The 22,001-nt window shown below is 44.8% G+C and overlaps 1 protein-coding gene across 9 annotated transcripts in view; it reads left to right on the top strand.

The window, feature by feature from the left end:
- Positions 1–22,001, top strand: part of LOC138948920 (ras-specific guanine nucleotide-releasing factor RalGPS2-like) — a 139,783-nt gene that overhangs the window by 102,966 nt on the left and 14,816 nt on the right. For all 9 annotated transcript variants that reach the window (XM_070320569.1, XM_070320563.1, XM_070320571.1 and 6 more), the window contains 6 exons: positions 2,494–2,632; positions 10,911–11,024; positions 12,128–12,178; positions 16,798–16,881; positions 18,210–18,299; positions 18,891–18,983. In XM_070320569.1, the coding sequence (XP_070176670.1) occupies positions 2,510–2,632; positions 10,911–11,024; positions 12,128–12,178; positions 16,798–16,881; positions 18,210–18,299; positions 18,891–18,983 (555 nt within the window). In that variant the 5' untranslated portion in view covers positions 2,494–2,509. The remainder of the gene's footprint in view (positions 1–2,493; positions 2,633–10,910; positions 11,025–12,127; positions 12,179–16,797; positions 16,882–18,209; positions 18,300–18,890; positions 18,984–22,001) is intronic.

Below are 22,001 nucleotides of genomic sequence, written 5' to 3'. Positions count from 1 at the left end.
ATGCAGACGTACAATGGTTGGTGGGTTTTTTTCGTGTCCCTTAAGCCTATTTGTCTATTCGGTACAAATTTTGTCATTTGTTCGTGTGTTCTTGATGTGTGTCGCACTCAAAACCTTTTTCCTCGTCCTTAATGAACAAATTAAAGTCAAAAACCTTTTCCTTAATGTTAAACTTGAGTGAAGCGTTTAAAACCACTTTCACACGCGTGAAAAACATTTTATCAGAAATCCCACTGTGTGAAGCCGTTTAAGACAAGAGATGTCGTGAGCAAAATAAATAAATCGAGGCCCTAAATTAAACTGCACTAAAACTTAAATTGGGTTGTAAATTGTTTCGAAACGGGCGACCTGAGAGATTAAACTGTGGGGAACTACGGCGTAGATAGCTAATTTATTTTGCGCTTTAAATATTAACACGTGTGTGTAGAAAAACCCGTGAAGGAATGCCGTTACGTTCGATATCTTGTGTTTTGGGGTCGTTGTCAAACGGAAAAAGGTCGATATAAACTTGACAATTCATGACTGGGGCTGTAGCTTTGACAGCTTTCAAGCGGATTTATAAGCCTGGCATTTTAACTTCCGTTCGAAGCTAAGGCTCTTTTACTCTCAACCCCCCACCCCACCCCTCCATTCCCTTTCCTCTTGAGGATGGCGCTCCAAAGGAGCTTTTCTTTTTCAATTTCGCCCAGCCTGGGAACAGTGATGGCGCAAGATTGATCTCTGTGCAAAAATGTGTACGTGTGTGTGTGTACGCGCGCGTGTGTGTGTGTGTGGTGTGTGTGTGTGACACCGTGTTTCTTCTTCTTCTGTTTCTTTTTTTTCTTCTTGTTCTTCCCTGTTTTGTTTTTCAACCCCTTGTCTGTCTTCGACCATCCTGCTGCGAAGATTGCGTAGGGTGACAGGCTTTCCGGCGAAATTAGATTTTGTCGTGTCTTCACTTCAGTCTTTGCACGCTCTTTCTTGGAGATGCACAACCAAAACAAGCACAGGAAATTGGAACTCGCACGGGATTTTGAGAGCTACAAAAACATGTTCACTTTGCCCAACACCCTCCCACCCAAACACCCGCAAGGAAAAACATGTGAAATTTGCAAAAAATAGACTAACTCTAAGTGTCCCGTAGCTGGAGGCGTCAGTCAATATGGGAATTCGACAAGTAGCTACCGCAATTATACTACTACATGTAGTTTTGATTTTTTTTTTTCCAAGTCGAAAGTTTCCTAAGTAAATTGTGACTGTTGTCGTCAGAAACTTTTTTATTTTTAGAGTGGGCTGTGTTGTAAATTGCGAAGTGGTCAACTCTCAAGTACCCCCCTTGCCAATCTAAGAGCTGTGACTACTTCGGGAAAGTCCAGTTGTCAGTAATTACTGCTACACACTGGACGTTTTACGGTCAAAACTTTCAGCATAGTGAAGTGACCACTTCCTTGAAAATAACTGCATGTGTCTTGACTCGCTCGGCAAAAAGTGTTATCACGTTACTCTAAACCTTTCCTACTCCTTTCATGGTTCAAGTTTGTCATTGATTTTACACGGAAGATATTCCACAAATGAGGGAGCTCGATTTTTCACTACAAGTTTTTTAATTGGGAAACTACTCACAGAAGCTTTACCCTGTAGGGGTGATCAAAGTTGGCCATTTGTGTTGGTTCGGTGTGATTTTGATCTAGATTTGGGCTGTAGGGCTAGTTCGAGGTCAGTGAATTTTAGGGTATTACTGCGTTCAACCTGCTTCAGTTTGCTGAGGAATTTTAATCATTTCCTGTGTAACATTTGCCTGTGTCGTGTCTGTGTCTCCCGCTGAAAAGGATTGAAAGGTAAAAGAAAAGTGACCTGACTAAGTAGACGGGACGGACACAGGTTAAGGAGTTGGTCAGCATTTTCCTGGATTGTTCGCTTACAATGGACCAGGCGACTTGATTGGCGTGTGTGTTCACGTGCGCGCGAAGAAATTACCTGAAATTGTTCACATGCAAGTCTAATTCAGATTTCTCTAAGTTGTACGTTAGTCACGTCGTCGTCGTTGTTGTTGACGATGACGATGATGACGTTGTTAATAGGTAGCTCTTTCTGGACAATTAGCTATTGGTCACAAGTGTTTCTTTTCCATGTCTTTGTCGTCGCCCTCATCTCCATTTCTCTCTCTTTCTATATTTGGTGCAGGAAAAGTGATAATGCACATCGTCAACACAGCGATAGCAAATCATTGACACATTATAGTTGATATGTGTGTAAATGTTTTATTCCAGTGTGATTTTCACTTACAAATCCTTAACAGATTGGTAAATTTGTATGTAAATGTTTTATTCCAGTGTGATTTTCAGTAAGGAATGCTTGACCAATGTGTAAACAAGTGTTGTACCTTGACCAATGTGTAAACAAGTGTTGTACCTTGACCAATGTGTAAACAAGTGTTGTACCTTGACCAATGTGTAAACAAGTGTTGTACCTTGACCAATGTGTAAACAAGTGTTGTACCTTGACCTGTTCCAGGTGTGAGGTGTGCAAGATGAACGTACCTCACCGCATCCTGACCCCAGACGAGCCCAACAAGGGCATGGGCAAGACCTTGGAACGGGACAGCAGTGGGGACAGTAACTTTCTCTCCCCTGCCGCGCCCTACCCCGCTGATGTAAGTTACTTCATCGTACTGTTTGTCTGTCTGTCTGTCTGATTGTCTGTCTGTCTGTTTGTTTGTCTGATTGTCTGTGTGTCTGGTTGTTTGTCTGTCTGTCTGTCTGTCTATCTGGTCTGTCTGTCTGATTGTCTGTGTGTCTGGTTGTTTGTGTGTCTGGTTGTTTGTTTCTGTGTGTCTGTGTGTGATTGTGCGTACCGGGGTGAGGGGGATAAATCTTTGTTATCCAATCACTGTTGGCCGGTCCGTTCGTGTGTCTGTCTCTCTCTGACCCTGTGTCTCTCTGTCTCTCTCTCCCTCTCTCTCTCTCTCTCTCTCTCTCTCTCTCTCTCTCTCTCTCTCTCTCTCTCTCTCTCTCTCTCTCTCTCTCTCTCTCTCTCTCTCTCTCTCTTAGTCTCTGAACCATGGAATGAGGGTGATGAGACTGAGGGTGGCTAACTGCTTGTGCACCTGTGGTCTGGAAGGCAGGTATCTGGGGAAAGTTAATGGTGATTCCTGGCTCATGGCTAACCATCATTCCTCTACTCGACCTAGGAGCAGACTACTTGTTTCTTTACTCAAGAGTGAGATTTTGCGGATGTAAACGAGTTGTTCTTCGTGTCAGACTTAGATTTTTTGCGATGCTGTTATTCCAAGCCAAAAGCCGAACGAGGTTAAGTTTAAGAAGATTAAAAATAGCCTCTTTGACGACAGAACCATCTCGCTTATTGAATCGAATGAAACTTGCAATGTAAACTTTTACATCCCAAAAGTCCGTTGATGTTTAAGTTTGAGAAACTAGACACATTTCCAAACACTACACAATGAAATCTTCTTGTCGTTCGCTGTTAGATCGTCAGTCCGGACTGCAGGGCGAAACGTGCTGTCCTCTCCAAGTCCTCTCTGGGGCCGTATAGCTTGTTTTGTAGCGCTGTCTCCTCAGGCCAGATGGTGTCACTCAGTGCACTGTGGTATGGACAAGCCTGCAGGATGTGCTCTGCTGTCTGATTCTTGCCACACGGGCATAAGGGGGAGGGAAGCACAATGAAATGACCAGCGCGCATTTCTGGCAGAAAAAGTCAAGCCTAGACGGCGTTCGTCCGTACACTGGACGATTATATGCCGCGTGGTCATTTGTGTAGGTAAAAGGTGCAGTAGAATTTTCTTCTTTTATTCTTTTATAGTTATTAATTAATGACCTATATGTGCTGATGACTAATTTAATTTCCTTTGTTGGATCAATAAAATGTTATGAGTTATGAGTTATGTGAGTATAAGGTCGGTGTACTTTGATGTGCTCCTTAACCTTGCTTGTGGCTGCTGACCGTCGGCTGCTGCTGCTAACTGTTACAGTTTGTGATTTGAATAAGTGCAGAAGCTGGGCTTGTTTTTACCTGGTCAGGTGGGGTAGATACTAATAGTATTGCTTGTCGTGGAACATGCAGACACTGAGACTGAGACTCACTGACATGCACGCAGACGGACACGTCCACGTAGCCTACATATAGACATAGACAGACATACGGCCGGGTATGCACATACAGAGAGAGAGAGAGAGAGAGAGAGAGAGAGAGAGAGAGAGAGAGAGAGAGAGAGAGAGAGAGAAGGGGGGGGGGGGGGGGGGGAAGAGAGAGAAAGAGAAGGGGGGGGGGGAAAGAGAGAGAGAGAGAGAGAGAGAGAGAGAGAGAGAGTGTGTGTGTGAGAGAATGAGAGAGAGATAGACACAGAGAGGGTATCCCATGCAAAAACGAGTTCCGTACATGAACTATTCTATATATATATATATGTGCATGGGTCAGAGAACTTCCTCTTTCTCCATGTGACAATGGCTAAAACAATAGCCACTAGACCCGATCACTCTCACCTCTCCCTTAACTTCCTCTTTCTCCATGTGACAATGGCTAAAACAATAGCCACTAGACCCAATCACTCTCACCTCTCCCTTACCTGGAAGCTGAACAGTGGCATCGCCTGTCCCGTGATTAAACAAACGTCTTCACTTTGAGGCGCGCGCTTCCTGTTATTCTTGTGGGCGTGGGGAGATTGTGTATATGTCTTACGTGCCTTGTTGTCGGGCTGGCTGAAAGATGGCAAGAAGATGGCTTGCACACTGTACAAAGGATTGCTCTGTACACCCTATCTATGTACGATGTGTCTGGGAACACCTCCGCGGAGGGCTTTTGCGGCTAACGCAGCAAAGAGAGAGAGGGACATTTTTCTCGGGCTCGCGCGGCAGCAAGCACTTTGTCTCTAGACTGTGTAGGCTGGTTTTCTGGCTGCTGCCTGAACTCTTGTGATTTCTGTGATTTTAGGCTGAGTGTGTTACATTGACTTAACGCATCTGAGAGTAGTCTTTGAGGTCAATGACCTGGCAGGAGAGAGAGAGAGAGAGAGAGAGAGAGAGAGAGAGAGAGAGAGAGAGAGAGAGAGAGAGAGAGAGAGAGAGAGAGAGAGAGAGAGTCAAAACACCGAAGGAGGAACGTACACGATCACACCCATTCAGAAGCGAAAAAGCCAGTCCGAACTTTACAGACAGATTTGGGTCGGCTTAATTACGACAATCGTACCCATTCATAAACGAAGAGAAGGAAAGATTGATAGTCAAACATGATGATGAAGTTCGCTGGCTGAACTACAACAATCACATTCATTTATAAACCAACAGAACGAAGGATTGGTAGTCAAGCATGATAGCCTCACAGCAACATCTTCGTGTTGGCATACAAAAAAAATTGATATTTTCCAAACGAACCCTTCTCTTTTATACTCCCGAGTGTAACATCTAAATCAAACATTGCAAGCACCCTTCGCTGGGGGCCTGTTTATATGACCGGGAATTGTCGATTAGCAATCTGGGATCCGCTTATAACCTAAAAGACGTCATTTCACTCCTTCCATGAGAAAATTGTTTAAGAATGCAATATATGCAATATCTGCCATTTTCTCGAAAATTGCCATGGTTTTACGTCATAAAGTTATATTGGATGCCAGGCTGCTGGTTTTAGAATATTGTTTGATAAACATTAATAGGCTTTTGAGGGCTAAGCACGCCTTCTTTCTATTAACATGATCATTCATCAGAAATTGATGCTGTCACTTTTGTTGCGATTGGAACTAATCTGGTTTTGTGTCTTGTGTGCATGTCTGGTGCATGGGCATAACTGTGGAGAAAGAGGGAGGGTTGGGGTACACTGTACTAAGCGGCACAACAGCGTACGGATGACCATGGTTAATGTGCTTGTTGTGTGTGTATGTCGTTTACAATGTAGAACGGACTGGTTTGAAGATAAGGCTTTCTCTCTCTCTCTCTCTCTCTCTCTCTCTCTCTCTCTCTCTCTCTCTCTCTCTCTCTCTCTCTCTCTCTCTCTCTCTCTCTCTCTCTCTCTCTCTCTCTCACACACACTCTCCCAACGCGCGCGCACACACACACACACACACACACACACACATCACCCAAAACGTAGTTTTCTCATAATGTTATACCCCACCCCCGACTTCTGTACTCTCAATATTGAGCAAGCTCTTTGGTTCCACTGCTTTTGAACAAGCGTCATCTCACAAAGAGTAGACGGTGCCATAGAGAGAACAGGTAGCAGGCAATTTCATAGGTAGCAGGCAAATGATAAGTGGTTGGCAGAGTCCAATTGGGCTAGGGCAACAGCTTTGTGATGGTCAGTGCCAGGTGTTTCCTGCCTTTGCTTCTTACCTGTATAGCGTACTTCTGTGCACATGTTTTCTTGTGCATGCGCTTCTACGCACCGACAAGCACGCATGCACGCTAACAAAATTATGCATTCGCGTGTTACGGCGAACTTGATCTGGCTGGGCTCACTCTAGGTGGTGGTGGGTGTCTGTGTGGGGGGGAGGGGGGGGGAGGCTGAGAAGAGGGGGACAGTAGTTCGGGCGTGCGCTGTCAAATATTTCGTGTTTACTCTTGGGACTAGAGTCAGAATAAATTCCCCAGTAAACCACTCTCAGCCTAATTGGAGCTTTGGTATCTGTATTCCGTCTCAATTCAGGGACAGGGTAATTATATCCTCCTCATTCAAAAGCGAAGCCTGCCTAATTTTTCACCTTTCTTTCTCAAAGCAAGTTCGCTCTTGGAACCGCAGAACTCTCAAACCTGACCGTTTTTAGCACCCTTCCCTCTTTAGTTAGTAAAGGCATCCACATTCCTTCTGCGGGGCCTGTTACACTCGTAGTCTGAGTGAGTAATTTAGCTAAATGAAGGAAGTCAGCACGACGTGAATGGACATGAGGTCAGAAGATGGTCAGTGAGGCTGATGGGGTCTATGTCGACCAAAAGAGTGGGATTCCCTGTAGGTGGAGTTCCTGGAGGGGGATTCCCTGTATACAGGGAATCCCACAGGGTGGAGTTTTTCAATAAAACTTGCAAACCATACTTGAATTTCTAAGAAATATCAAAAAAGATTTAAAAACATCAAATTCTACTGATGTCACCAAGCATCACGTGACTTTCAGCGATATCAGCGACACGCTACAGGAACTAAATCCTGTGGTATTCCATGTACACAGGCAATCCCCCTCCAGGAACTCCACCTACAGGGAATCCCACTCTTTTGGTCGACATAGACCCCATCAGCGTCAGTGAGAGATAGTAAGTAGTACGCCAGGTATTGTAAACACTCTATGGGGAAGATACTGGGGGGGGGGGGGGGGGGGGGGAGGGGCTGACGTCATGAGATGCCAGTGGTAAACACCACTGGGCACTGGGCTCTTGGTCGGTTTCGGTGTGCATTGGGGGGGGGGGGGGGGTACGTTAATTCAGTGTTCGCTTTATTGCTTACCTGGATCACCCGGCAGGCACAGACACGCACACACACCGTTGTTGTGTCTGCCAAGCCGTAAAGCCTGGTTACTCTGACCTCTGTGGCATCTTCACCAACCTGTACAGGTCTTCAAGAACTGGAAAATGGACGAGGTATTTTGCTTACATCATTTTTATATTTAGTCAAGTTTTGTTTTCTTGTTTCAGCGAAGGTTGCTTGCATTGTTCGACTTTCATTTGGCGTTTTGGTCGGTACGATTTGTGGGCAATCCGATTTGACTGAGTACCCTAAAAATACTCAGACATGAACGGCTAGACGACCCCCCCCTCCCCCACCGAGTGAGAGAGAGAGAGAGGCTCCATACCAACGAAAGCTATTTACAATATTTCTCAATCTCTCTGTCTCTCTGTCTGTCTCTCTCACACACACACTCTCTCTCTCTCTCTCTCTCTCTCTCTCTCTCTCTCTCTCTCTCTCTCTCTCTCCCTCTCCCTCTCCCTCTCTCCCTCTCTCCCTCCCTCTCCCTCTCTCCCTCCCTCTCTCTTGCTCCCTCTCTTTCTCTCTCTCGCTCTCCCTCTCTCTCTCTCTCTCACTTTCTCCCTCTCACTTTCTCCCTCTCTCCCTCTCCCTCTCCCTCACTCCCTCTCTCTCTCTCTCTCTCTCTCTCTCTCTCTCTCTCTCTCTCTCTCTCTCTCTCTCTCTCTCTCTCTCTCTCTCTCTCTCTCTCTCAGACGTCTAGCACCTGTGTGTCAGGAAGGAACACAGCAGCGGAATAAGACTAATGCTTTAAGATTTGAAAGGTGACAGAGAATGATCGCTTGGATAGCCCTGTTTTTCTTGCATTCTTCACTAATCTTACGAAAACGACCGTCAGAAAAAGAGTATGCATCTAAAGTGTATTTTGGGGTGTGGAGATATGCAGGGGTTTTTGTGCTAAATGTGCAGTAAAGAAAGAAGAAAAAGTTTTGTATAAATCTGACAACTTGCAAGCACACAGAAACAAACAAGCAAATATGCCAGCACACAGATTTGTGTTGTTATTGTTGATGTGCATTTTTAAATGTCAACCACCACCTCAACTACAGCTTCAAAGGGGGAAGCGGGTTGATAGTGTGTGAGTGTGTGAATGTGTGTGTGTGTGTGTGTGTGTGTGCGTGTGTGTGTGTGTGTGTGTGTGTGTGTGTGTGTGCATGCATGCATTACGGTCTGTGTCTTTGGTGTGTGTGTGCGCGTGCATGCATGCGTTACGGTCTGTGTCTTTGGTGTGTGTGTGCGCGTGCATGCATGCGTTACGGTCTGTGTCTTTGGTGTGTGTGTGCGCGTGCGTGCATGCATGCGTTACGGTCTGTGTCTTTGCGTGAAAATACACTGATTTCAACAGGGAGACTTCAACAGCTAGCACGACAGTCGAGAACTCTTTATTGGTCACAGAAGCTAAAACCTAAAACTTCATTAAAAAAAAAAAACACTCTTTTTGTGTGTGTCGCTTTTCTGCTTGCGAAAAACAACTTTGTATAAGACGGTAACATGGGGGTGGGGGTCTGTTGTGTTTGGGGGAGACAGAACGAATCGTTTGTTCTGCATCTAATGATGATAACCTTCAGCGAGGCACAGCAGGAGAGAAGCTGGAAATAACTGGAGAAAACTTACCTTTCATAACTCGCAGCATGTTGACACAAAGCTGGAGGACGGCCAACGTTTTTCCGCTAAAACTGGCACAGGATGTTTTTTCCTTCTTCCATGGAAAGATGAGGGGGATCCCTTCATTCTTTGCTACACTCTTACCCCCCCCCCCCCTCCCCACTAGCCCCCCTATTCCACCCGGGCTCATTTCCATCTCAAAATATGGGTTGTATTATGCGGTTATTGGATGCAGAGTGGCACCACGATTTGTTTTGTTCCTTCTCCTTGAAGCGTAATATATCATGCAAAGCGTTGCATAAGCGGTTGATTATCCAACTCTGATGTTTAATAACACATGTTTTGGAGGGAGAGATAGAGGGGGTGGGGGGGGGGGGGGGGGGGGCAGGGAGAGAGAGGGATAGACAGACATACAGACAAGGCAGAGAGAACACAAACCTAACCGTAGCAACAGCAACAGCAACAACAACAACAAACTGAAGTAGCTCTCCAGACCTGTTTACCCTTACGATTTTGGCGTAATTTATTACGATTTTCTGCAAAAAATACGCCATTCCGCTATCCGTGTCAAGACTACGATTTTCATAAATAAAAAATGTTAAAAAAAAATTTAAATTTTTTTATTTTTTTATTTTTTTATTTTTTTTTTAATCAATTTACATGTTTGGCATTGTTTTTTTCAATGGCAAAATGGGGTGAAAAAGCACAGGACTGACCAGAGATCATGTCTGTCTGACGAGACGCTGGAGAGCCTTATTCTAGTGGTGAAGTCTTGCCCTCACTCATTCGGCAAGCGCAAGTACAGTAGAGAAGCGCTTGACACACTGAAAAAGGCCTACTACGAGCAAAAGAAAAAGAATCAGTGATGCATGTGCTTTTGATGGGATCTTCTTTGAAATTATGATGACTACAAAAACTGACTGATGTGTTTTGTTTGTAAATGATGGATATATGTGCATGATTGCGTTTCGCAGACACAGTTGTCATGTGCCGCGGCGTTGTAATTGGCGACGAATGCTGGATGATTACTATTTTTGTGCCAGGATTACTATTTTTGGGGCTGAGCATTACTCCAAAACACTTATGGGGGTAAACAGGTCTGGCTCTCTCTTTTCTGCACTCTCTCCTCCTTACTTACAACCTCCGCCTCGTACTATTCTTGTGCCCGATGCCTTGTTTCACATATTTGGAAGGAAGCATGTTATTATGTAGAAATGATGATGTTTATTTTTTGTACAATGTATGTTAGGTTAATAAAAAAAATAAAAAAATAAAAACTGAAGTAGCACAGACAGACAAAATTGAAGAGTGTGCATTGCAGTGTGCGACTCGGCCCTTGAACATGACAATGCATATAGTGCGGAAGAACCAGAATTTGCTCTTCCTGACAGCAGTTGATTGTTCCCAAGTGGTCAAGGTCGTTTGGGGAACTGGTCTCAACAACCTTCGTCCTCTCACTGCTGCAACGCTTAAAATCACGAGCTGACTCCACAGAGATGTCTATATTTCTGTGGCTGACTCGCACACTTTGACGAGTTGCAACACCAAAAAGTTAGCAGCTTTAGAGCATACGCCGGTGAGGTTCTTCGCAGAGTTAATTTTTTCAGCTGAATTAATTTTGCATGTTGACTCCTGTGTCGGCTACAAAATTAATTCAACAACAAAAGTTCCCACTTGGCACAGGAAGTAGTAAAGACTGCTGTGTTTTGGTATGTATCCAAGTGAATAGATGCTCTTCTTGTTCCATGTAAAAGCCTGGACAAGTCTGTGATAGTGTACATTATCGCTTAGAGGAGAATGAAAGTACCCTTAAACGCTGGAACCCAGCCAACATAAATGTCATGTGTTGCTTATTTGTGTTGCAGGGCACCAGTCACGGCAGCCAGGAGTCGCTGGACAAACGGTCCAGTCTTCCACGCATGAAGAGCTATGATGCTGTCGTTTTCGACGTGCTCAGGGTCTCACCTGAAGACTTTGCAGTGAGTAGCGTTATTGGCACACTTTTGGGCTTACAAAGTGTGCCCTTTTAGCTGAAAGTTAGAGAGGTGCATGAGGATGGGGGGGAAGAATGTGTCAGTCTTCCAGCGTCTTGTGCTCAAAATTGTGGAAGGTGTAAGTTTGGAATTTTATATCGTATTTCACCTGCGGAGTCTTCGCTGTACTGCAGACTTCATCAGAAGTTCCGGAGTCCCTGTCTGAGCGATCGAGAAGAAGAAGAAGATATCCTTTATAGGTCTAAGTTTGGACATTAAAAGAGAGAGAGAGAGAGAGATATCCTTTATAGATCTAATTTTGGACATTATGAGAGTGAGAGAGGGAGGGGGGCTTTGTCAAACAAAAGTGACATGAGACAAGGTACACCTATTAAAGTATCAGTAGTTTAGGCTGATTCAGGTTTACTTGAATACTCCTGAATCCAAAGATTTGTGAAATTTTGTAGCAGTCTTAGAAGTGTTTGACTTTTGAAGAGAAGGCATTTGAAAAGGATATGGCATGATTAATGTAAGACGGCCTTTAGAAAGTGCAGATGACATGAACATTAAAGGCTATAAGTTTAGTTTAAGTGCATATTGGAGCTACGAAGAGATGACTCCAAAAAGCAGGTGGCCTTTCACTCTGTTCGCTATGTTTGCACCGACGGTGTGAGGAAATGGGAGTTACTAGTTTCACCCATGCTCGGCGTTTGTTTATGCTTCTAGACTAATCAGTCTAATGTAACATCTAAAGGAGAACGAATTCAAAGGAGAGGAATCTCTTTTGAAATTTCACTGTGCCTCGGGAAACACCTTTCTGCTTGTGAAGTGGAAAGTTCAAAGAAAGAAAAAAAGAGACAAACAGACAGACAGAGACGCAGAATACCAATACGAATAGTTTATTTGCTGTAGACCACCGGTCTTCAGCAAGGGGGTAGGGGGTTGGGAGATCATGTGAGTGAGCAAGGGAACATTTTTAGCTGGAAGCTAAGTACACATGTTCTCCAAGTGATGCTCGTTCTGTGAAACATGTCGTGACAGTTGTGTGAAGATGATTGTGATTTACCGCATGGTGTTTACTTTCTTTCACTCTTTCTCTCTCGTTGCAGAGCCAGATAACGTTGATGGATCTCCCAGTTTTCAAGTCCATACTGCCTGACGTAAGTTTCCAAACATTGTATATAATATTGTCTGTCAACGATGTTTTATTGCTCCTTTTATCTACCTCCACGCACTTTAATCCAGTGCAGTTCATGCATAGCGAACAGTGAACCAGCCAACCAACCTCTCCGTGTAACTTTTTGAACATTTGAAATGTACCAATATCCCTCTTAGTAGTCTATGTACGATTAAGATGTACCAATATCCCACTCTGAACTTTCGAAATGTATCAATACCCTACTCTGAACTTTTGAAATGTACCAATATCCCTCTGTGAAATTTTCAAAATGTACCAATATCCCTCTGTGATTTTTTCAAAATGTACCAACATAAACAGGAGTGTCATTTAGCGCCGGTAGTTATGTTAAACGCCAAAAACTTTACTGTCATTTCTGCCGATGTGTTTCCACAGTTGGGGCAGTGATGACGGACTAAACCTGATTCAGTTCCACCGAAGACCAGTAGATTTTGTTCAAGGGAGGGTGAGGAGGTGGGAGGGGGAGGAGGTGGGAGGGGGGGAATGTGGTCGGTCTTATTGTTTATGTTTATAAGTACAACCAGTACAGGGCATACACACACACACACACACACACACCGCAGCCCAAATCCAGAAAACTGCTTCTAAATCTGCTGGATTTTGGTTGCGATGATGTGTGTGTTCCTCGCATACTGACCATGTTAAAGTCAGAACTCCCTAGCTCACCTGGGTATCTATTCAGTGAGGCAGACAGAAAGAGAAATGGAGCTGCTTTTTATGTTGCATGCAGAACATGAGGTGAATGTGTGAACAACATGGTAAAAAGGGAAAGGTTGTATTTAGTTTGTTTGTTTGTTTTGCTTAACGCCCAGCCGACCACGAAGGGCCATATCAGGGCGGTGCTGCTTTGACATATAACGTGCGCCACACACAAGACAGAAGTCGCAGACCAACAAAACAGAAGTCGCAGCACAGGCTTCATGTCTCACCCAGTCACATTATTCTGACACCGGACCAACCAGTCCTAGCACTAACCCCATAATGCCAGACGCCAGGCGGAGCAGCCACTAGATTGCCAATTTTTTTAAAGTCTTAGGTATGACCCGGCCGGGGTTCGAACCTACGACCTCCCGATCACGGGGCGGACGCCTTACCACTAGGCCAACCGTGCCGGTTTTGTATTTAGTTGTGTGCCGTGATCCGAGCGTCATCCCCCTAGAGGTCAACAAACCTTGAACTTAAAGCAAGGACGTTTACCTTAATGTTCTCATCTCGGTTTTGTTGTGCTGTGCTTTTAAATGTATTTTCGTTTTCGCTGTTGATAGGATGTTGAACATGGGTGAACACAAGCATGAAGAAAGGGGTGGGGAGGGGGGAGGTGGGGCCGTCCATGTGATCTGTCAATACTCACTCACATTTGCACACTCGCACAAAAGCAATCTCTCTCTCTCTGTCTCTCTCTGTCTCTGTCTCTGTCTCTCTCTCTCTCTCTCTCTCTCTCTCTCGTGCACGCACAAAAACGCGGCTATGTAAAATACAAGAGCTGAATAGGATCTCTATCCTTCCAGCTCTTCTCCCACCCATCTCTCCGTGTGTGTTCTTTGAAGCTCTCGGCAAGTCTCTCCGTCGGCTTGTCGGAAGGTTCGCTTCTCACCCACTGAGTTAAAGACTCGGTCCTTGGTCATCACAATAGGACAGGGGGCAGCATTTTCATAAGGACCTCAGAATATAAACACTAATGACACCTATGGGCCTGCTTTTGAATGGGACAGTCACAGCGAACCATAATGACCAAGACACTGGTAGATGGCCACTCCCGGAGAGGTTGCTTGTGAAGAGAAAATGATATGGTTACTTGGCCTTTTCTTCATCAATAAATGATCTCTCACTGGCATTCATTCCTTTTGTGGTATACACGTTTCACTTCTCCCCGGGGTTTCTGCCTTGTATTCTGGCAATGAAACACGGGGTTTCTGCCTTGTATTCTGGCAATGAAACGCGGGGTTTCTGCCTTGTGTTCCGGCAATGAAACGCGGGGTTTCTGCTTTGCATTCTGGCAATGAAACGCGGGGTTTCTGCCTTGTATTCTGGCAATGAAACACAGAGTTTCTGCCTTGTATTCTGGCAATGAAACACGGGGTTTCTGCCTTGTATTCTGGCAATGAAACGCGGGGTTTCTGCCTTGTATTCTGGCAATGAAACGCGGGGTTTCTGCCTTGTATTCTGGCAATGAAACACGGAGTTTTTGCCTTGTATTCTGGCAATGAAACACGGGGTTTCTGCCTTGTATTCTGGCAATGAAACGCGGGGTTTCTGCCTTGTATTCTGGCAATGAAACACGGGGTTTCTGCCTTGTATTCTGGCAATGAAACGCGGGGTTTCTGCCTTGTGTTCCGGCAATGAAACGCGGGGTTTCTGCTTTGCATTCTGGCAATGAAACGCGGGGTTTTTGCCTTGTATTCTGGCAATGAAACACGGGGTTTCTGCCTTGTATTCTGGCAATGAAACACGGAGTTTTTGCCTTGTATTCTGGCAATGAAACGCGGGGTTTCTGCCTTGTGTTCCGGCAATGAAACGCGGGGTTTCTGCCTTGTGTTCCGGCAATGAAACGCGGGGTTTCTGCTTTGCATTCTGGCAATGAAACGCGGGGTTTCTGCCTTGTGTTCTGGCAATGGAACAGCAAAAGCAACAGCACCAGACAGACTGGATGCAGACTGGCATCAAAGACCAATGCAACCAGCACATACAATACATACCCCAGTCTTTGCTCGACAGCATAGACATGTAAGCCGCTCAGGTCCTGTGTACGGCAAAAACAGATGGAAATTGTATGGCGCAGCCACGGTGCAGAAAAGCTTCCATCAGCTACAAGAAGTAAACAGCAACAACCCCCACCTCAGTCTCACAACCCCTTTCCACAACCAAATCCCTACTCCCACTCCCACCCCTCTTCCTCTTCCTCCTCCCGCTTTTACCTGTATTCCATCTCACCTGAGAAACCTTCCTCCCCTTCCCATTTCCCCCTCCACCCCTTTACCTCTTCTCCCGATTTCCTGTACCTGTCCAAAACCAAAATAGCCCCGGGTTTGGCAAGACCTCAAACTTGAAGATTACGGTTTCTGCTCCGCTGGCTTATTATGCCATATTTTCCGATAATGACATGAGGGATGAGGGTAGCGGTGCTGAAAAGGAGGGATTGGGGGGGGGGGAATTCCGATATTTCTGCGGTCTCGTATCAGACGATTTTTTTGCCTGATTGCGTGACAGAAAGACATGTTTCTTGTTCTGAATGAGTGGTTTTTATGTGGGGTTAACAATTTGTTTCTCTCTTGTGTTACTCGTAGTTTCTGTCAGGTTGTTTTTCTTCTTCTTCTTGGTTTGTGGAAGTTGCGGAATGAGGGGGCGGTAAGAGGATGGAGGCTATGACATGTTATTATTCTGTCTGATAGCAGTGAAAATAAATTGGTCTATCGTTGGGCGTGGATGTTTTCAGACTGTGAATCACAATGCCGTAGGGAAAGGGGTCATTTAACTTCTCTTTCCCTTTGTTTTGAAACGATTTAGGGGGAAGTGAATTGATTTCACAGTACACCACACGACTGAGGTAATTGAAGTTGGACTGTGCTGAAAAATGAAGCGGAAGTGGTGGAAATGTTCTAGGCGAGGTGGGATGTGGTTGGAGTGCTTAAACAGTAACTTGGTTACAGGCTTTCTGATACTCACTATGGCACTCTATAGACACCACTGAATATTCGTTGGCACCTGTCACATACTGTGTGTCGCCCCAACAACCCCCACCTCACCCCCATCCACCCTGCTTTTCATGATACACAACTCCCCTGAAAACGAGTATTCTGTCCTGAAACTGTACAAACAGTAAAATGCGGAAAGAAAAACAAAGCTATGCGTGTCGAAGGCCACTGGTGCGGAAAGCAAGTGCATGTGGGGATTGGAGACCACAAACGCACAAGAAGAAGATAGTACCGAATTGAACTGCTCATCTATATAGATATACGACTTGTGTCTGTGTGTGTGTCTGTGTGTTCGCGATGCACGGCCAAGGTTCTCGATGGATCTGTTTCAAATTTGGTGGCCATATTCAGGTACACCCGGGACACAACCTGGTCGATGAGATATTTCAACACGTGCTCTCAGCGCGCAGCGCTGAACCGATTTTGGTTTTTCTCTGAATCCATTCCCAGTAACTCTTCCTTATCTTCTCCAGTGTTTTCAGCGTTTATCTCCCTTCCTTCGTGTGGCGTCAATCCATATTCCCGTTTCTATTTTTAGAAGGTCACTGTCGACAACGCTCAATCCATATTCCCGTTATACTATTTTTAGAAGGTCACTGTCCTGGCGAAGCCGGGTATTACTCTTCTCCAGTGTTTTGCGCGTTTATCTCCCTTCCTTCGTGCGGTGCGCCGGCAAAGCCGGCGTTGCAGCCGGGTATTCGGCTCAACTTCTTCCCAGCGCAGCCGTACCCGGCGAAGCGGGTATTCATCTAGTTTTAGAATATATTTATTTCAATTTTCTTCATGTTTTGTTTTTGTCATCCCCTGTTTTGTTGAAAGCTTACAAGATTGATACATGTATTTTGAGTGGTATTTTGAAGTTGACCAATCACTGCTTTTCTTGTTGCAGGAACTCACGTCATGTGCATGGACGACGAAAGAAAAACTGATCAAGGCCCCCAACGTGGTAGCTTTTACGCGGAGATTCAATCATGTAAGTCTCCATTTCTCATGTTAGGCTCTGCAGTTGCATATCAGTTAGGTTGAACGAATTGTCTTCATTCTGCTACAGACAGGCTGAAAGTTCATGGTCACATTGTGAAAACATTCTTTCGGGTTCTCTGCTTGTTTTTGTCCAATAGTAGCATTATTATCAGCTTATTCTTTCTTTTTGATAGCTTCTTCTTCTGCGTTCGTGGGCTGAAACTCCCACGTACACTCGTGGTTTTTGCACGAGTGGAATTTTACGTGTATGACCGTTTTTTACCCCGCCATTTAGGCAGCCATACGCCGTTTTCGGAGGAAGCATGCTGGGTATTTTCGTGTTTCTATAACCCACCGAACTCTGACATGGATTACAGGATCTTTTTCGTGCACACTTGGTCCTGTGCTTGCGTGTACACACGGGGGGTGTTCGGACACCGAGGAGAGTCTGCACACAAAGTTGACTCTGAGAAATAAATCTCTCGCCGAATGTGGGGACGAACTCACGCTGACAGCGGCCAACTGGATACAAATCCAGCGCACTACCGACTGAGCTACATCCCCGCCCTCTTTCTTTTTGATAGCGAAAATCAACTCTTTTCTCAAAAAAGGAGGTTTCCTGTTACAAGAAGACACATCCAGGATACAAGAAAAGCTCCTATTTCTAGACCCTCTATTTTATGACCCCCTCATTTTTGGCTCACGTAAGTGTAGCCTATGCGATCGTAACTTTGTCTGTCTGTGCGTGTGTGCGTGTGTATGTCTGTGGTAGAAACTTTAACATTTGAAGACGTCACATTATGGCGTAAGAGGGACGTCACGCGAAGGAATTACTCGAGACCAGTTGGCAGTCGTGTCCCTGTAAGTTACAGGCTACATGCAGACAGACAGATCTAGTGTCTTGCTTTCTTGCACAGTGTCACCTATGCTTACTGTGTGTGTGTGTGTGTATGTGTGACGGAGTGATTGAGTTTGTGTTACTGGTTGTCGATTTCTTACGTGAGCCTGGAAGGCTTCGCCTCTTGTTAATACCTTGTTTTCTGAGATTTTCTCTTCATTAAATCTATAAATTTGCCTCCTTTGTCTGACTCCCTTAGACCTGATTGTCTCGAATGTTGAGATATTAAAACAGAGGTGTCATTGTAGTGTGAATTGAGAATGGTTTGTGTCCTTCAGTCTTAAATCGGGACTCTTGAAAGAGAATTCTACTGTTGTTGTGATTTTGATGGAGTTGTGAATGATGATGTAGAACACGTATTAAAGTGATGTGTTCGGTGATCTGAAGAGTTATTAAGTGTGTCCATAGGTTACTGACTATATCTGCTTTCTGTTTTGCAGGTAAACTTTTGGGTTCAACGAGAAATTTTAAACTGTCAGACCTTGAAAACAAGAGCTGATGTTTTGTCACATTTTATCAAAATAGCCAAGGTGAGTGATACTCTGTTTTTAATCTAGTCCTAATTCCCCAACTGTTTACACTCTGAACTTAACCTTTACCTGCATTCATGAGAGAGAAACAGAGAGAGAATGTGAGGAGTGTGTGTGTGTGTGTGTGGGTGTCTGTGTGGGTGTCTGTGTGGGTGTGGGTCTGTGTGGGTGTGGGTCTGTGTGGGTGTGTGTGTGTGTGGTGTCTGTGTCTGTGTGGTGTGTGTGTCTGTGTGCGTGTGTGTGTGTGTGTGTGTAAAAAGAAGGCGGAAGGGAGAGGGAGGGTAATAGAGCTCCTTCATCTTTACATTCCTGGTTACTTTTGTGCCGTCCTGTACCCCCCCCCCCCCCCTCTCTCTCTCTCTCTCTCTCTCTCTCTCTCTCTCTCTCTCTCTCTCTCTCTCTCTCTCTCTCTCTCTCTCTCTCTCTCTCTCTCTCTCTCTCTCTCTCTCTCACACACACATTCAGTTTCTGTATGTTGTCACCTTCTCTCTTTTTTTTCCCGCCGTTCCCCTCTCCATTCACTAACTTTGCTGAGTTTTGTCAAATTATGAAATGGCGTGACATGTATGTTTCTTTCTGGAATCTTTTTAGAAACTGTTAGATTTAAACAACCTTCATGCTGTCATGGCCGTCATCTCGGCGCTTCAGAGTGCTGCAATCTTCAGGCTCTCTGGAACTTGGATGGTGAGTGTGTGTGTTTGTCTGTCTCAGTGTCTGTCTGTCTGTCTGTCTGTCAGTGCTGCAATCTTCAGGCTCTCTGGTACTTGGATGGTGAGTCTTTGACTCTGTCTGTGTGTTTGTTTGTCTGTCTGTCAGTTTGTTCTGTTGGTGTGGGTCGATTATTGCGCTGCAGTGATATGACACTTTTCTGCAAGATCTATAGTCATTGGAATTGAATGGTTGGTTTGTTTTTCTTCTTTGTCTGTATTTTGGTCCCTCCATCTGACTTTCCGTCCGTCTAGTGTCTGTCTGTCCGTCTGTCTATCTGCTGTGTCAGGAGCTGCCAGAGTTGTGACAATCTTGACATTGATACTGCTATCTTCTAATTTAAGGACTATGTAGTACTTTGATGGTGAACTAATGTCTTTTTGCCTGTGTTTGTGTGCGTGTGTTCCTCCTTTATGTGTATCTCACTTGTCTGAATTTGTGAAAGTAGATGTTACTTGCCGTAAGGAGTTACTTGCCGTAAGGAGTTACTTGCCGTAAGACAGGTTTGAACGGAGCTGGTGCAATAGAGTAAACTTTAACCCTGCCTGTCTGCCTCTCTCTCTCTCTCTCTCTCTCTCTCTCTCTCTCTCTCTCTCTCTCTCTCTCTCTCTCTCTCTCTCTCTCTCTCTCTCTCTCTCTCTCTCTCTCTCTCTCTCTCTCTCTCTCTCTCTCTCTGTGAGGTGTGTGTGTGGGAAGGGGGGGGGGGGGGCACTCGTGCATGGGCATATGACATGCAGTTCAAGCAAATATGTTTTATTTGGAAAGTCATAGTTAAGAGACAGTTTGCGTTATTAAGTATTATTCCTATGTAGCAGTAAGTCAGCACAAATTCAGAGTATTTAGTAATTGAGTTGAGTGATTGAGTGAAGGGGAGTTTTGTTTGGATGTTGATGCAGTCAGTTTTTGACACCGCCTGTGTGTAGTCTCTACGATCAAATGCTGACACTTCATTTTTTTGCAACAGATATGTGCGTAGTTTCTACTGACAGGGGTGAATAGTACAATGCAATGACTCACTGCATACTTAACAGTCAGTTTGATTGACAGCAGCAGACTTTGTTCAGTCAGTCTAGAGCTATATTTCACGCAGGTGTTGGTTGATAGCACATTGCAATAAGTGGACCAAAGTCAATTTATGCTTCTTTGTTGTTGAGCTTTGAATGAAACCAGCAGCAGCTGTATCATGATCACTGAGTTGTCATGGTTTTTGAAACGTTCCAGGCAAAAACAGTGTGGAGAAACCTATGATTGGTACTGTTGCCGTTGGGGGGTGTGTTCAAGTATTTGGAGAGTTGGCAGAGTTGTCAGTGTTCAGTGTTGTTAACAGAACATAGGTGCACGTTTTGTTGTTGTTGTTGAGTCTCTCTCTCTCTCTGTTTCTCTCTCTGTCTGTCTGTCTCTCTCTCTCTCTCTCTCTCTCTCTCATTCTCTCTCTCTCTCTCTCTCTCTCTTTCTCATTCTCTCTCTCTCTCTCTCTCTCTCTCTCTCTCTCTCTCTCTCTCTCTCTCTCTCTCTCTCTCTCTCTCTCTCTTAGCAGTTAGTCAGCGTACATGTGCTAGTGTGTGAGGGTCCCTTCACGAACTTCTGATATCAAGTAGGCTGACGAAAATGCCCTCTTCTCGCCCTCTTTGCTAATACTACTTCGCCTTCTGCAAAACCAGCATCAATCAAAAGTACCCCCTCTCACATTAATAGGAATTAATTGCAAGCAAAAGAAGGGAAGCTGCAAGGGCCTGATTTTGTGCACAGTGCTTTTAAAACCTTCATTGATGGAGAGGCCAAAAATCGCTGAATGTGTGCCAAGTTGAGCTGAAGATGAATGAATTCCTACAGCCTTGGCTACAGGAAGGAAGCCATATTGTTTGTACTCGCTCTCCTTCAAAACCCTGGCTCCTTGACGAAGCGAACAACTCTTGGGAGGAACACTGCTTGGAAGTCTTGGGAGGAAAGCATGGTGGAGCCTTAAGGAAAAGTGTGAAGTCTTGGGACCTACGAGCATTGAATCGGTTCGTTTGATGTGTACATACGTTGTAATGATAGAGGAGCATCTGCGATCTTTTGAGTTAACACTGAACAAGATCATTTTGTCATAATGCGTTATGATAAAAATATGATGTGTATACATGTAGTAGAACTCTGGTTTCCTGGGGAAACTTAACAAGGATCTTAAAAGGAGAGCTATGTACCGGTACGATTTCCCCCCATACGGTTTTATTTTCGTTTGTATCTGGGATTAAAGCTTCTCTTCACTTGGACACGAATAAAAATAAAAAAAAGATATATAGAGCTGTATGTAAATAATGGGAATTGGTTGCTGAATAAATTTGGAACTAAGACCTTGGTCAATCTGTGAAGTCGTTCCGAAAATAAAATGACTGTCTTGTACAGAACGCGGAAAGGCTGTAGCTTTTTCGTATGTGGAAAAATGCTCTTATCCATTACCCTCAACAGATCTCAGGTGGTTTAAGTCATCGTGAAAAAAGAAAGTGTGAATGAATGTTCGTGGGAGTCAGATGACTGACGAGCGCTAGTATTTTCATGAATGAACTGACTATGCTCTCGGCTAGGATATATATATATATAGTAGTATAGTAGCTAACTGGAGTCTGGCGCTGGTGTGGTACCAGAAACGCAGACTCAGCCTTACTTACCTGTGTTACTGTATAGGAGCCCAGGGAATCTCTTCTGTCAGGCAGGAAACCGTCATTACACAGGTGGCCTGGAGCTCACTAAGGAGGGTTTTAACTGATGGCCTAGGTGGGCCAAAGGTTAGGAAACGGTGTTCTGGAAGCAGTGGTGGGGGGGGTGTTATCAAGAGGGGGGGGGGGGGGGGGAGATGTAGGGCAAGGTCAGTTGAAAATTGCACCTTAGGTTGGATATGAGCTGTATTTCGGGTGAGGAAGGGGGGTGCCGAAGGATGAGGGGTAGGTATAAATGTGTTATGTCTTGAAGACTTGAATCATGCCATTTGCTTGTTACATGAGAGAGAGAGAG

The sequence above is a fragment of the Littorina saxatilis genome, linkage group LG15, assembly GCF_037325665.1.
Source record: "Littorina saxatilis isolate snail1 linkage group LG15, US_GU_Lsax_2.0, whole genome shotgun sequence".
In the NCBI taxonomy this organism is placed as follows: Eukaryota; Metazoa; Mollusca; class Gastropoda; order Littorinimorpha; family Littorinidae; genus Littorina; species Littorina saxatilis.
This window is presented reverse-complemented; position numbering and strand designations above follow the sequence as displayed.